This window comes from Lygodium microphyllum, chromosome 22, assembly GCF_053477565.2.
Source record: "Lygodium microphyllum isolate KBCC chromosome 22, Lygodium_microphyllum_v1.1.10, whole genome shotgun sequence".
NCBI classification, from domain to species: Eukaryota; Viridiplantae; Streptophyta; class Polypodiopsida; order Schizaeales; family Lygodiaceae; genus Lygodium; species Lygodium microphyllum.
In genome coordinates, this window is record NC_141156.1 from 75,610,161 (window position 1) to 75,627,100 (window position 16,940).

The 16,940-nt window shown below is 41.5% G+C and overlaps 1 protein-coding gene across 1 annotated transcript; it reads left to right on the forward strand.

Annotated features, from left to right (window-relative positions):
* Positions 1 to 2,125: 2,125 nt before the first annotated feature.
* Positions 2,126 to 8,918, forward strand: LOC148017301 (auxin response factor 1-like). The gene is made up of 13 exons (XM_087662669.1): positions 2,126 to 2,585; positions 2,687 to 2,790; positions 3,168 to 3,260; positions 3,362 to 3,418; positions 3,799 to 3,948; positions 4,038 to 4,122; positions 4,202 to 4,292; positions 5,515 to 5,676; positions 6,028 to 6,147; positions 6,274 to 6,515; positions 6,756 to 7,579; positions 7,661 to 7,851; positions 8,111 to 8,918. Exons 1-13 carry the CDS (start codon positions 2,435 to 2,437, stop codon positions 8,271 to 8,273), a joined length of 2,433 nt encoding a protein of 810 aa, XP_087518795.1. The 5' UTR covers positions 2,126 to 2,434; the 3' UTR covers positions 8,274 to 8,918.
* Positions 8,919 to 16,940: the final 8,022 nt, after the last annotated feature.

Consider the following 16,940-nt stretch of genomic DNA (forward strand, 5'->3'; position numbering starts at 1 on the left):
ACTTCATAAGTAGATGTATGACTATTTTTCTTGTTGCATGTAGCTAGGGTTTCAAAGTACAAATTTGCACAACAAATACAATGAATTATTCACTAACAAATTATACACAATGTTTGAAGTTTTGTTTTCAATATGCAAGTTGCATGAGTTCTATTTTTGTGTATAGTAGGTGGAGGCCACACACATTTGCTCATGGTTAATATTTTGTGTATAATAGGTGGAGGCCATACATTTTTGCTCATGCAAGTACTTATTGTAGAATGAGGTCATGAACTAATAAATGACATGCAAGAACTAGCAAAGTTCATGTTCAAGTGTGAACACCATGACAATCTTGGCAAAATAAACATGTGTGACGTGCATGATTTGGTACTAACAACACAAGAAATAAGTGATTGTGAGGCCTAACAATGTATGTGCCAAGCATGATACAGATTGCTTGGTAAGGGCGACACCCTACACTGTAATTGTTGATGCACACTTTTGTATAGAGCCATTACATCAACTTGAATTGGAGGATTGCTAGCCTTGAGAGTAATCTATTGAAGTGCTAGCCAAGTGAGTTTGCCATAGGCTATTAGAGGAAAGAGAGAGAAAAAAGGTGAAGAGAAACCATTGATTGTTAAAAGCCACATTCACAAGTATATAACTAGTTCATTGAGTAACCCTTGAACCCTAAATGGAGCAGGTACTTAGTTCACTTCCAACTACTTTTGACAGGTTGCTTGTTGAAGTTCAAAGCCTCACTCTAATAATGCATGCATGGACTTTATTTATGTGCTGAAAGGCTCTAAATTACTCCTAGTTCACGAGTACTCTATGACACTTTCATTTCTAAATTAGTCTCCTCTTTTGATTTTCCGACAAACTTTTTTTTGAGTTGAGTTAGGAAAAAGTGCTAATAGACTAGTAACAAGAAGGTTGTACATTGACTAGACAATTGTTTTGGGTTGCCTCACAATATGAGTAAGATTTTGTTAGTGTAAATTAAATGTGGAGTTTGTTTCTCATGTATTTTGCAAATGTCCCATGTTAATTGGGGTTCAGACTCATTTTTGGTGATTGTTTATTATCTCTTACTCTCTCATCTTAGTGCTTTCGATTTAAAGAATCCGTCTCCTCTCTCTCTCTCTCTCTCTCTCTCTCTCTCTCTCTCTCTGTGTCTCTCTCAACCCTTGCGTGTTCATGGCAATGATTGATTGCACCCTCGCATACCCTCGTTTTGGTGGTGTGACTATCGTACCATGTGAATGCATGTGAAGGCTGAGCAAGACGAGGGTACGGGCTGATCATGGGTTTTATTTAGTATTTAAGAGAAGCTTCATATGAGCCCTAGAGCTGATGAAATCTAATTGTAAGATCCAATGAAAAACTAATGGTGAGCACCTTTCCATGTGAGCCTAGAGTGGACAATTGCTTTGAAGCAATGGATATTTCATTTGTTCTGGCAAGCCCGGAAATTTGGCCCACTGAATTCAATGGCCACTGCTCCTATTGCAAAGCCTTTCTTATGGCTTGTCTAAAGATAAAAAGCCTTTAAGCCACTGGTTACAAGCCAAATATAATAAATAATTCAATGTAATCTATCATTTGAAAGTAGATGACGGGAATTTCCTTTCAAATGCAACTAGTTGAATATGTGAAGAAAACTTTGGAATGTAATGTCCGAAGATCGCGCAAGTGGATGTGAGAAATTCAATCTCATGTGAAGCTGCTCTAATGCCATGGCTAGAGGGTAAGAGTGGGGTGAGCTTGGAGGTGATGATGATGGTGATGGAGATAAGGGAGCAGAAAGGAAAATGTATTTTTTTTTACAACACATTATTGAAAACCGTGAGAGAGGAAGAAATAAAAAATAAGAAAACAAAAGTAATAATGATATTCTTTTTCTCATGGGAGTACGTGGAAGAGAAGAGAGAAGGGGAGGGTGAAATGATTAGTGGAAGATTAAGGTTTAAAAAGAAGGAATAATAAAAACAATATAAAAATTAGGCCGTGTTGTGTGGGGCTGCTGGGCGAGGGGTGGACAGACGGGGGACGGGTGACCGGCTAGGTGGACGTATACCGGCCACAGCCGGTGGCGAGATTGATGATCACTCTCTCTCTCTCATTGTGTGTCTCTCTCTCCCTCTCTGTCCTGCATCCTGCTCTCGGCTTTTCTGCAGCTTTGCCTGGCTTTGACCCCCTCTTTTCCCCTTCGCCCCCCGCGTCCCGCCTCTCTCTGTCTCTCTCTCTCTTTCCTGAGGATTCCGCCATAGCCAGAGCTCCAGAACTCCACCACTATGGGCCTTGAGTGGAACTTGTTTCGCAAGTAGTCCCTCCCTAGCTACCCATTTCTCTGGCTCTGCATCTCTCTCTCTCTCTCTCTCTCTCTGCTTCTGTCTCTCTTCTCTGTTTCTGTCTCTCTCTGGTCCTACCAGTACATCATCAGCTTATGGCTTTCTTCCGACAAGGCTATGGCGCACCAAATTTGAGCCCTTCTCCCTCGCTAGTGTCGGACAGTGTGTGCACTGCAAGCTCTGTTTCGAGGCCGCTTCGGGCAGCAAATCCTTACTCAACAGGGAACAGTAATAATAGTACAGCAGGTACTGAGATGGGATATTGACAGGGGAGCAGCAATTCCAGAAGGATTTTTTCTTTGTCCAGCCGAGGATGACACTGGTGCAATGATGGCTATGTCATGCAGGGAACTACGCTGAGGAGCTATGGCAGGCCTGTGCAGGGCCTCTGGTGTCGGTACCGGAGGTGGGGGACCTGGTGTGGTATTTTCCTCAGGGTCACATGGAACAGGTGAGAGAGAGAGAGAGAGAGAGAGAGAGAGAGAGAGAGAGAGAGAGAGAGAGAGAGAGAGAGAGAGAGAGAGGTCTGCCGGTTGATAACCAGTGAACTAAGCAACTAGGCTAATGATTGAAAGATCAGTCAACTAAGCCACTGGGCTAACCATTGAAGGACCAGTGGGCCGAGCCACTCGGCTAACCATTTGAAAGACCAGTGGACTAACTCAATAGGCAAACCACTGGATTACCATGAAAGAGTGAAAATTTGCATTAAGATGAGTAGGCACTCATCTTGTTGCCATCAGATGACTGTCCTTTTCTCATCTCGTTGCCATTGGCATCACCATTGCCATCTACCATAATGGTCATCGTCGTGTTCTGCTTCTGCAGGTTGCGGCCTCTCAAGGTGTCCCCTCTCAGTCATTCCCCAACTCTGCCCTGCCTTCCCAAATCCTGTGCAGTGTCATCAGCCGCACCCTCAGCGTAGTTCTCTTCCCTTTCTCTCTGGGTTTCTTTATGTTTATGGTGATTGTACTCTGCTCAGCTGCCAGCTCAGTTTAAGCTTTTATGGTGTTTTCTTGTAGGCTGAGCCAGACACCGATGAAGTCTTCGCAAAAATTTCCTTGCTGCCCCTGGCTGAGGTGAGTCATCTTCATATCTCCAAGTATGGAGCTGTGTGATTGACTTTTAAGCATCACGGTGCGTGGTTCCCCCCATCCCCCATTATAATGGGGTTTAATATCAATGTGATGCGGTTTTTAAGCATCATTAGGGGGTTGTTAGATGAGGTACTTGGATGATGGGGTTCATTAACATCATCGTTCAAGATATTATGGATGTGCTAGGATGGGGTTCCTCAACATCATCAGGGTTGCTTAGGTGGGAATATTCATGTTGTGTTTTAAGGATGGGTGTTTAATAATCGCCAATCTGAGTTTAAACCCGGTCATTGCTATTATGCGTTCTTTGTAGCGAGTGTCTGCTTCTGTGGTCTCATGTTATACTCTGTGCTGGCATTCAGAACACTGAATTGCCTGAAAAGAAAGAAAAGCTGCCTCAACCGAAGCATTCTGTCCGGCTATTCACAAAGATACTTACAGCATCAGACACAAGTACCCATGGAGGTTTCTCTGTGCTCAGAAGGCATGCCGAAGAATGCCTTCCTCCTCTTGTATGTGCAGCAACCCGAATTCCTGGATATGACTTATGTTGGGTGATCTAAGGAAGTAAATGTGCTGATTGACTCTCTGTATGGCCCAGGACATGTCCCAAGAACCACCCAGCCAAGATCTAGTGGCCAGAGATCTGCATGGCAAGGATTGGACTTTCAAACACACTTTCCGAGGTTATTTTCTAATTCTGTGCTTAAGCAAGTTCTTAACTATGCTTATTTATGCAAAATCATCTGATTAAGGTCTTTCCAGGCCACCCTCGGAGGCACCTGCTCACGACCGGATGGAGTGTATTTGTGAGTAGCAAGAAGCTTTTGGCTGGGGATGCTGTGATCTTTCTCAGGTATGAATTTTGTCTTCATTCTGTGGGCACATAGTCCTCTTTACCACGAAGCAATGTGTCGCTGTATGATGTCACTTACATCAATGACATTCACTGTACTTGCCCACTTGCCAATGACATTCATATACGCAGATGGCTCACTCAGCAAACTGCTCATTAGGCCCAGTCATAGGTACATGCAGTCATATCTCTTTTGCGATTATTATATGACTTTAAAGTGAAGTTGCTTTTGTAGGGCAGCTGCAGTACACTGTAGACATGCTCAGAGTGCATTACCTAGTCATGATTGAAAGGACAACATTTTGATGCCCATTCTAGTGAGAGGGTGTCTAAGGCTGTTACATGTTGCATGAATAAACATCTGCATTGACAGAGAGGCTAACACATTTCGCCCACAGAGCTGCGGGAATTCTTGAAGGTGCCCAGTACATTTGAAGCCTCTGGGATGAAGCTCGTTTATATTAACAAGTATGAACTAAAAGTAATAACCGCTCCGAATTACCATGGGTGATGAACTATGACTCTTGAGTCTATTATTATTACTATAGAAGCCAGAGGTTCGAATTGTGTAGCAAGCTATGTAATGTTTGGGGAAACCGAGGTCTAGAGCTTCAGTGTCGTAAAAGGGGACAAAAGAAACAAAACTTAGTTCTAAGCCTGCGGATCTGAAAGCATTTTTGCAACGAAAATCACAAAGGAAGCCCACAAAGCTATCAGTTTAATACAAAATCCCATATAATGAGTATTTTTTTTGAAGCTGAAAACTATTTTTTTACTTGCCATGTTACCCTGTAACAATGCGCGGAGAAAGGGGAAAGTTGGGGGTGTGTCACTGTTCCTTCGATGGGATCGAATGTCTCGTAAAAAACCCCCGCTTTAATCATGGATGGGGAATAGTGGAGGTAATAGGGATAAAAAATAAATATCTCTGCTTTATTGAAGCTTGGATAAGGATCAGGGGCGAGATAGAGATAATAAAAAAATCTCTGCTTTATGGAAGCTTGGATTTGGAGCAGGGGAGGGAATGGCGATCAAAATTTTGTAGGAATCCTCTTGTTTAGTGACTTAACGTTCGACACGGAGCAGGGTGGGAATTGGGGGTCAATTTCTCAGAAAAGTCTCTGCATTATTTACTTAGACTGGGGTTATGGAACAGGGTGTCACAGGAGGGGATAAAAATCTCTGCTTTATGTTCTTTACTTAATTTTGGCTTATGGAACAGGGGAGAGAATGGGGAGCTAAGGGTGGGGATACGTCGGGCAAAGCGACAGCCGGCCGCCCAACCCTCTGTCTTGACTAGCCACAGCATGCACATGGGCGTTGTGGCCACAGCCAACTATGCGATCATGACCAGGACCATGTTCTCTGTCTTCTACAAACCCAGGCAAGTGTTGGTTTCCGTGTCCTGCCCCCTCTTCCCTCGTAACCCATGTGCTCAATTTCATACCACCATCCCCAAAAAAGGCTCTCTCTCTCTCTCTCTCTCTCTCTCTCTCTCTCTCTGTTTCGCTGTTATATGGCTATGGCAGACAAGATTCCCCTTCCAACAAACCGTGGGCGATTTTGGGTCTTGAAGTGCTTGTGCTTCTGCAGACAGAAACAGGCTCCACGTTTTTTCTTGCTTTTAGTTTTTTTTTTTCACCCCCCTCCCCCCTCGTTTCGTGTGTGCTCCGAGTTTGCTCTGCTCTCTTACCCACGTTTGTTTTGTTGTGTAAATGAGTTATGGCGTCTGCAGGGTCAGCCTTTCCCCTTTCTTGGTTCCTGTCGAAAAGCTTGCCGCGGCTATGGCTCGTAGCGTCACAGTGGGCTATAAGTTCAGGATGAGATTCGAGACAGATGATGCCTCCGAGAGAAGGTATGGCGTTATCTTTTGGTTTCTGCCCCTCATTCTGCATTTTGTATCGCTTTCCTTTTTTGTATCGGGAGTCAGAGTCCTCTACTGTCTGCTTATACTATTTGGCTGCTCAATTTGCATCCACAGCCATTCTGGCACAGTGGTTAATATTGAAGATCTTGATGGAGCCTGGCCTGGTTCAAAGTGGCGGTCTTTGAAGGTGACCTGGGATGATGCGATCAACAATGACAGGCAGGACAAGGTTTCACCGTGGGAAATTGAGCCGTGTGACACATCGCCAGCCATCAACCCATCTCCCCCTCCTAGATTGACCAAACGGCACCGTCCCTCTGCCCTCTTATCGCCATCGGCTGAACTCGGAGTTCTTGGTACATCATGAAGCTCTTCACTAGGGACGTGCATGCCGTTGCTTTGCCGGCCAATTCTTTTATGGTGCTGTATTGGATGCTTCAAGATGTTGCTTGCTGGTTTTGATGCAATTTGCAACGCATTTTGATATAGTAGGGTGTCATTAGGGGTGTGGCTGCATTTGTTGTGTGCATGCATGCCTTCTTTTGGCACCTCCTTTTCCGTAATCTCTTGGCTTACAAATGACCTCTCTGCTTCAGGTACAACTAAGGGCCCCCTTGAATGCTCTTTCACACCTTTGAGGGTCCTGCAAGGTCAAGAATGGAACATGGGTGTAGGATCTACTTGGAGAAACTCTTCTCAAAACACCTTAGAATCCCACCATGCTCAGCAGCAGCTGGTAGGATTGCCATTGCCCAGCCCCAGGACAGCATATTATTCTCCCTTTACTGATTCTGATTACAGCAAGTCCACTTGTTCAAAGCTGCAAAGTGGCAATAGCCATGGCCATGGCTTTATGATCCAGGGCTCTTCATGGTCATCCACTGACCCTTCGAACTGGCTAAGGCCACTGCGGCAACCACCATCTCCATCTACCCCAGCTGTAAGGTCTGCTTCACCTTCACCACAGGTTCAGCAGCAGTCTATTACATTGAGCAGCACTCCTTTCACTGCATGGGAGTCTCAGGAGAAAAGCTCTACCCTTGTGACTGTCTCTCCTACTGCTGCTGCTCCTACTCCTACTACTTCTACTGTCCCTTCGCCTTCTACGTCAGTTTCACCTGTGCCTGTGTCTTCTGGACCACCTTCCACTACTGAAGGCACCGGATGCAAGCTGTTTGGATTTTCCCTGACAGATAATCCACGAATTGCTGCTACTGCTGTCAACAAATTGCCAAAAACTGCTCCAGTGGTAGAGGATGAGGAGCAACATTTAAAGGATGAGCAACAAGTATCAGCTCATGATGATGCCTCACTGCCAAAACAAACCAAGGTAGATGTGGGTATTGTGGACGTTGAGCCTGATCACAATCCACCCAAGGAGGTGGAGTCCCGCAATCATTCTGTAAGGAGCTGCACAAAGGTATGTCAGAAAGATACTGTTATATCCTTCTGTTGTCACACTTACGTGCAATGTTACTTACCATGTCATCCATGCACGCAGGTCATGAAGGAAGGAAGCATGGTTGGACGTGGGGTTGATTTGTCAAAATTTGATAGCTATGAGAAGCTTCTCGAAGAATTGGAAGCGATGTTTCACATGGAAGGAGAGCTTACAAACCCTGAAAAAGGTTGGCAGGTGGCCTATGAGGACAATGAAGGAGATAGAATGCAGGTTGGAGATGACCCATGGAGGTAAGAGAGATTAGACGTGGATGGATACTTGCTAGTACTATTCCTCGTCTTGTCACGACAAATCGCATGATGCGAGTAGCTATGACCAACTGGATCCTCATGATAAAAACACACCAAATCATTTAAGCTGGTGAACATTACATTTAGAACTATATTGAAGAAAGGGGATTAAAAATTTCAATTCAATCACTATTTAAGTAAAATTGTCTTCAAATACAAAGAGCTCATCAATAATTTGCGGTGCACAATGTTTATCCAGGGAATTTTGTGACATGGTGCGCAAAATCTACATCTGGAGCCCCGAGGAAGTGCGCAGGGCAGGTTTGGCAGAGGGTAAAACTCCGGGCATCACAGATGAGAAGCCCATTTCCAGGGAAGGTGCTAAGAGCCTGGAAAATCAAGCGCCATCATTGCCAGTTTGAAGTTTGAAGAACTTTGAGAGGCTCTTGTGGGAATTTGTTGACCTTGCCCCAAGACTTCTTTTTGGTCTTTTTATCTATTTGACCATTTTGTAACGTGGTATGCTACATAATGATGCAACCTACTAAGGCTACTCCCTACTACTACTACTACTACTACTACTACTTCTACTACTTCTACTACTACACCAGTATGACCTCTTGTAGCATTAGACCAGAAAGAGGACTTATAGAACTGGCAAGGGAGGTCAGGTCATGTAATTTTTTGCTTCTGCAGTCTAGCGTTCTCACCATCTGCTGTATATGCTGGGTGGGCGGGGGGAGTAGTTGTGAGTTAAGAGTCCCGAGTTTTTTCTGTTGCTGTGAAATCTTGCTTGGCAAAGTAAGGTCTTGTCCAGATTGTACACAAGAACTGATGTATTTGGTAGACTTTGTTGCACTGACTAGTCTTGTTGAACTTGGGTAGAGTATCGTAATCTTAGGAATCGAATTCCATGGATAGTCTTTGGAGCGCAAGCTGTACTAACTGTATGGACACAAGCTGTACAAACGCTTGGACACACTTATGAACTTCCCCTTTTTGTTGCTATACTGAATGTCAAACTTGGAATGACTCTTGCCGTGAATCCAAGCTTGTGCCTTTTGTCATTAAGCCCAAAGGTTTCTGGTAATCAAACATGGACTGCCTCTCCTGTCTAAGTTGTTACCCTTATTACGATATCCTTTTAGAATGATGGCAAACTCAATTTGTTGCCCCAAGGTTTAGTTTAGTCTTTCAAAGTTCCTCTGGTAATTGTGTATGCTTGATGTTTGAGCGGATGATACTGGCAGGATGCAGTGGGCATTGATAAGCTTTCAGCAATAATATTACCTTCCAACTCTGAGTCTGCCATGTTCTTCCTTCTAGTTCTATCTCTATTTGCATTAGCTAGTTATATTAGAGTATTTGGTTGAAGTGTAAAGAGTACTCTTAAATTCGCTCTTACTTTTGGAATTAATGACATAAATGGTAGCCGAGCAAGTGTTATTTTATATACGACTACGTCTACTAACCTAATTAATAGGTCCTTGAAGGCCCTTCCATCTCTGTAACTACTTTGAACTTGTTCATCACTGAACTTCATAGCGGGGTGTTTGAGACGTTGTGAGAGTGCTTTGATAGCCCAAAACGTGGGAGTTGTCTTATGCAAGATTCTAATTACGGTGGAGGCTGAACTTTGAAGCTTTTAGGACCTGCAGAGATATTGGAGCCCATCTCATACTTGGGATGGGCTGTGTGACTCGTGGCAGCTTTCAGCATATACTGTGAGCAAATTGCGACTGCTGTTGGGAAGAGATAAAGATATATCTGTATGCATGAGAAGCACGATATCCTTGTCTAACCATTTAGAAGCTGTGTCAGAGTTGGTAGCACTTCGGTAAGAAGGGTTCCGCCCAAGCGAAGCAGTTCCGTTGGAGCTTGAAATCGTTTTGGTAAGGATGCAATTATCTGATAGTACACGGAAAGGATATTCCACGCATTGAGCTAATATTCCTGGACTTGGTTCTTCTCAAACGCTGGCTTAGAATACAAAAAGCATGGATGGGCCGAAGAGTGTGCTCTGTTCTCGCTCAGGCCCAAGTGTTCTGCAAGCGTGAACTTCGCAACCAATCATACCCCAAATGATGGTAGGCGAGCGTAAAAACCGCCCTGATAGAAGGAGCGCTTTCCGTGAGAGCAGAGGGGTGGAATTGGTTGGGTTGGACAGTGATATCAATGGTTTTCGTCATTCTTGCGTTAGTCTTTTGTAACGAAAAGCTTATCTTGGTTGCTGGGCAGGTTGGACAGTGACATCAAACGGTCTGGCATCCTTCCAGAGCATGTATCGCTCCAGAGTTGACTTGCATGGAGAATTGGCACGGGGAGTTCGTAGGTTTTGCCGGAGTTGCTCAGCCTGTGTGGTAGCCTGTGAGGTTAGTCTTTTCATGCTGCGAGTCCTTCTTCTAAACATTTGGAAGGTTCTGTTTAGATCTCCCGTATCAATGGCCCTACGGAGGGTGTGCTAAATCAGAGAGAGTCCCAGAAGCAGCAAGGAAAGGGTGAATCAGGACACTGAGCTCTCTCTGTGGCTTCCGGGAGATTGGGTTCTTCTCTTTGGGCTTTGTTTCCAACGCCTAGGATGTTTGTTCTCATGGGATGTATCTCCTCCCCTCTCCATTTAAATCGAGTCTCCTTTCCCTTCTATTTCTTAATCCCCAACCTTAGACTGATTATAGTTAAACCCTCCAGCTTTTCATACTTCCACTCCTCAAACCTTCCAATGTTATACATATGAAATTGGAAGGAGGTCAAAAGGCTATTAAGAAAAGCTTGGATACCAGCCCCTCAAAGAATCATAACCACTAAAATGATTGAAATTAAATGACCTTATACGAGTGAGTAAACAATCAAATTGGGGTACAACAACGTCAATTTATGAGGATAAGGAGAGGTTGAAAAACCTACATATTGTCGATACTAAGATAAGTTAACAAAGTTGAAGAGAAGAGATGGGTCTAGTAATAAATCAAAGACTCCACGAAAGCCCAAACATTGAATTTCCTCGAAGCAAAAAAGCATTCCATTAATGTACCTCACTTGAAGAAAATGAATGTTTTTGAATGAGAAAGGACTACCTACCTTTACAAACAATTCTCAAGAATTGGAAGCCTCAGAGGTAACCTATTTGTCTTAGAAGATGGAAGCCTAAAAAGATAACCCTTGTGTCTTCTACATGAAACATAAACTCTTAGAAGTACCCAGCCCTTGGACCATTAAGACCTTTAAATTGAGGTTGCCTAATTATGCTTTAGACCAATTTAACATAGGACTTTAATAAAAGAGACCTTAAAGGTGATTAAAAGTCCCTTTGGGAGAGGTGAGTTGGGACCAATAATTGAAGTAAATATACATGGGGTTGTCTTTGAGTTTAATAGCATTGAATGATTACAAGAAAGCATAATCGTTCAATGATTGGATTTATGAATCCAAGTATAATAATTACGTCTTAATTATACTATGAAATTGCCTTATTTCAAGGTAGAATAATGCTTCGAAAAGACCATTGTTTTGCATCTTGGGTTGGTTATTCTTTTAGTTTTGCTTGTAACAATTAAGATGATCCCCCATGAGGAAAAGCCCTCACTTAGTCCAAAAAATAATTGTAGACAATCTAGATAGATGGGAGGTTATACAATGGTGGATTCACCCCAAGTTCACTAGCCATGCTATCAATAATGCGGTAATTAATCTCAGAAAGGCATTGCTCAAGACAATGGTGCATGGTCTAGTGGTGACAAGGCCAAACATGAAGATGTGTCAATCCTTGTGCATGGGAAGTGAGTGGACATTGGCTAGTTATTCCCATGGTCTTGTCAAAGATATGAAAGTGAGCCACCATATACTCTTAACATCTATAGAGCATTGGAATACCCAAATTCTAGAAATTTTAGAAATGCGTACAAGCATGGTGTAGGCCCAAAGAACTTGATTAAGATTTATTTGCTCCAACAAGGTGTTGTATTGGAAAAGTATTCTAGGGTACGAAGGATTGTTTGACTTTGTTTGTCACATGCCTAAAGAATGTGTTATGGAACCCTTGAGAAAGCTATTATTGTATGTCAAGGAGTTTGCAAGCATGATGTGTTTAGAAAAGTAAATATACATTGTGTGCATTGAGTGGGAAGTGGATGGATGCATCCTTGATAGATGTATCCTATGGATGGATAGACTTGCTTAGTTGGGCAACTTTCAATGTTTTCAGGAAAGCTAGTCAATAAGGTAGACTTACAATAAAATCTTGATCAATTCATTTAGGGAAATGGTGTGGTAGAGTATTGCTCTGTGTTTGTTGAAGTAGTTTCCACTTTCTAAAGGTCCAATGCTCTTGATATTAGTTATTTTAGGAATTGATATAAATTGGATAATAGGTTTGACCAAAATCAATGTGACAAGGTAGTTTTAGGTTTGATCTAGACCATCAATATGACAAAGTAGTTTTGATGTTCCCTTGACAAGCATTGAATGGACCTTCCTTCCTAAGCCTACTTATGGATAGACCCGTACACTAAAGAACAATAAGTCTCTAAATCATTGTGACAAATGAAGCTTAGATGAGAGCACCATTGTACTCATCACCATTGTAAAGGCGATTATGCATGACTTGTAAATTGATTTTGACATTGAATTGACCCTTGAAAAGGGCATGGTATGATTAGGACAAACTATCTCAAGTTAGATAAAGTTTCTAAATAAAGATGTGTTGTAATTGTAAGTAAAGATTATGGTGTAGATTGCTAGTTATCCTCCACAAACACCACTGCATGAGCTTCAAGGGGAGACAATTCTCTAAAATGCATTCTAGTGCAAGTAGGTCAACTTTCATGCTTGTTGCATACTCTAAAAGCATAGAGTTGCTTGCACAAAATTGGGTCATTTTGTCGGAGTGTTTAGATTCTCTAAGTTTTTGCTTTAATGTGACAAATTTTCTTGGGATATTGTGCAATGATGGGGTGTTTTAAGTATAATGGATTATGGGTGCAGAAACTGCATGCAAAGGTAAGACTTGGATTGCCAATGTTTAAAGTGGGCACTACATTTTCTAGAGATGACAAGGTTCTCCCAAAGAACATAGAACATCAAAATCTTGAAGAGTAGGGAACACGAAAATGGGATCAAAGTGATAGACATTGAGCAAACAATGCGAAGGTGTTCACATCACTCGACGAGAGTTGAACATGTAGAAAAAAGGCAAGTCCAGGGACTTTTTACGAAGCACAATAGCGCAAAATTTCTTGGATAGCAAATTTCTTATTTACTTGTGCAATATTAATGTGGTTGCTATTGCCTAGGGAGCATCTTTGAACGTTGTTAGAAAGTCCATAATTTTAGCACAACCTATTTTTTGCCATGTGTATAGCAAAGTGGAGGGCATCAAAGATGGATTGTCTTGCACAATTATTTTGCCACAAAAGAGAGTCTCCACAAAGGATATAGCCTTGATATAGAAGGAAATGATCTATTGAAAGAGTTAGATGTGCATGAAGCCAATTGATTGTCAAGGTTCAAGCATAAAAGGGATCCTAGAGCATATTGGATAAAGTGCAATGGCATTTGATTTGAGCTCTTTCAAGATGTGTTGATATTTTACAACAAGTTTACTAGAAGAGGCCCACCAACATGTAGTTTCATTATCTTTTGCAAGGACATATGCATTATACTTCAGCTTGAGAGTTTTCAACTCAAGAAAGTCAAGCTCGTTTGTATGGATAGTAGTAAATGAAGAAAATAAGCTCATCCATGTTCGTGCATAACACATATGCAAAATATTTCTACACTTCTGACAACTTCAAATGACCATAACTTTTGATCTAGAAGGTAAAATTCAAAATCAACCAAAGCATTGCAATTGTAGCAATGAATTCTATAATCTTATCTCCTTATATTGTGATGTGCATGTCACATGACGAGAGAGAGAGAGAGAGAGAGAGAGAGAGAGAGAGAGAGAGAGAGAGAGAGAGAGAGAGAGAGAGAGAGAGAGAGAGAGAGAAAAGAGGAGAGAGAGAGAGAGAGAGAGAGAGAGAGAGAGAGAGAGAGAGAGAGATTGGGCATGCCTTCTCCAACAGTATGCATGTCCTTATACTGCCATAAACTTAGTTACAAAATGACACTCCCATACACACTCTTTTCCTACCTTTCACCATACACGTCAAACCTTGCCTCCTTAGGGAAAAAAACATGGACATGCTTTTTACACTGGGCTTGGATAGACATTTATAGATGCATTGACTTGGACATTTTCAATGCCTCACATGGACTTGTTTTTTACCTTGGGATCAAATAGACATTTATACATTTTGACTTGGACATTTTCACATGTGATGTAGGGAGAAGGCCATTACATCATAGGGTTAGAACAACTCGACTTTGGGATTGAAGAAATCGTTCTGAGGTATGCCCTTCCTTGGGGTATGGCATCCCTCTAAGGAAGTTCACTGGGATTGGTAGTTTTAGTTGAGTCTAGCACTAATTGGACCCCTACATAGAGGTACTAGGTGCGAACCCACACTCCATCATTTGGGTGGTAAGCGGAGTTCCAAGGAACATGTTCCTAAAGGAAGTAGCAAAAGTGAGATGACTGACTTAAGAGGACATCATGTATAAGCTAATGGTATAGGGCTCTACCTTTGAGCGTGATTGGGGCATACGGCTAAAGAAACAAAACATAATTGAAGAAATTATCTCAACATGATTGAAAGAGGCTAACAACATATCCAATATGAATGAGAAAGAATATACTTGATGTTGTGCATACAAATGTTTAGGGGACCTACAAAAAATATATCTCTTGGTGGTAGCAAATATTTTGTCACGTTTATTAATGATTGTTCAACAAAGATATGGGTGTATTTCTTGAAAAAAAAGAGTGATGTGTTTGAGCACTTCAAAACTTTTAAGGCTACTATTGAAACACAAACATACTTGAAAGTTAAGTGCTTGAGGTTAGATGGAGAGGGAGAGTATCTCTTTAACGAGTTCAGTGACTTTTTGAGGTCTCATAGAATAAAGAGATAATTTACTTGCAGGTATACCCCTCAACAAAAGGGGATTATAGAAAGGAAAAATAGGCATATTGGAGAAGTTGTACAAGCATTGATGGTGGCTAAAAAGAATTAAAGTGAGCAAGGATGTTATTTTTGATGAGATAAGCAGTTGTATGCATTTAGGAGTGATGCATTGGATGATGATGATGATGATTGTTATGTGTAGAAAGAAAAGCAAGAATCATATAGCCTTAGTGGTCCAAAAACATCATTTGGTACTATATTTACAGTTAGCCCTTAGTGTGGGAGACTAAGGAGCAGGCCCACATTTTCAAGTGCATCTATAAGTGTTGTAGGTAAGACAAAGAGAAGAAGAAAGTGTTAGATGGTAATGATGCATTTGCTAGTCATTTGGGGTTTGATGGAGATTCTTATGGTTTGGAGAGTTTGGATGATGAGTTTGGTATTCCTTCAATTAGAACATTAGGTGTACAATGAGTATGATAATGTAAAGGCTCCAATGAGTGATCTAGTGATACACTGGTCTAGTTGGGTCAGATATCCTATTAAAATATTTGGTTTTGAAGGTTATGCAACTCACCATTATGCTTATATGGTAAAGGTGGTTGAGGATTTTAAGCCCACTTGTTTTGAGGATGCTATTAGTCATGCTCATTGGGATGTAGCAATGGATGAGGAGATGGCTACATTAGAGATCAATAAGACTTGGAATCTAGTACCGTTGCCTAAGGACAAGAAAGCTATTAGTTGTAAGTGGGTCTACAAAATCAAGCATATTGTAGATGTTTCTCTTAGCAGGTATAAAACTAGGTTGGTTGCAAAAGGCTATGCTTAAACATATGGCATAGATTATGAAGAGACATTGAGTCTAGTTGCTAGGATGTCAATAGTTAGATGCATGATTGCTTTGCTAGCAACAAAAGGTTAAGTTTTGTAGTAAATGGATGTAAAGAATATAATCTTATATGGTGAATTATGAGAAGATGTGTATATGGAGCAGTCAACAGGTTATGAGGTTCATAGCATTACACATATGTGTGCAGGTTAAAGAAGACTCTCTATTGACTGAATCAAGCATGTATAGCATGGTTTGATAAGATCAGAGAGTATCCTGTCAACATTGGATTTTATTTTTCTGATGTTAATCACTCACTTTATGTGAGAAATGGAGATGTAGATTTGATCATCATAGTCATCTATGTGAATGAGTTGATTATTACATGTGACAGTGACAGTTGGATTGTTGAAGTTAAGGACCTTTTGAAGAATAATTTTGAGATGAGAAATTTGGATGAGATAATGTACTTTTTGGTATTGAGGTGATCAGATGTGATGATGATATATGGCTATCCCAAAGGTAGTATGGCTTGAATATATTGTCTAAGTATTGTATGACGTCGTGTAAGCCTCTTTCAATACCATTGGAGCAAAATGTAAAGTTGAGTACTGATGTTGGGGATGCCATATAAGACCCTACTATATTCATGAGGATAGTAGAAAGTTTGATTTACATAACTATCACAAGGCAATACTTGAGCCATGTTGTTGGCCTTATTAGCGAATTTATGCAAATGCCTAGAAAGCCTCATTTGGATATAGTTAGACACATATTGAGGTATATGAAGTCCATTTTGCATGATGGACTTTTTAATGAGGCAAGTAAAGATATACAGGTGTTTGGATACACACATGCAGATTGGGCTAGTAGCATGTTTGACAAAAGATCTACTAGCAGATTCATGTTTTCCCCTGGTAGTGCAAAAAATACATGGAGCAACAAAAAGCAACCTATAGTTGCTTTATCAAGTATAGAGATTGAGTACAAAGGTATTGCTATGGAAATATGTGAGGTGGTATGGCTACAAAAGTTGTTGGATGATTTGAATGTGAATGGAGACAATCCAGTTGTCATTCACTATGACAATATGAGCGGCATACTGTTAGCTAGGAACCCGGTTCCATATGCTAGGATAAAACACATTGAGGTGCAAGACCACTTTGTGAGAGAGAAGATACTTGCAAGAGAGATTAACTTGGTATATCTCAGCACATAGGATACTTGCAAGAGATAAGATACTTGTAAGAGAG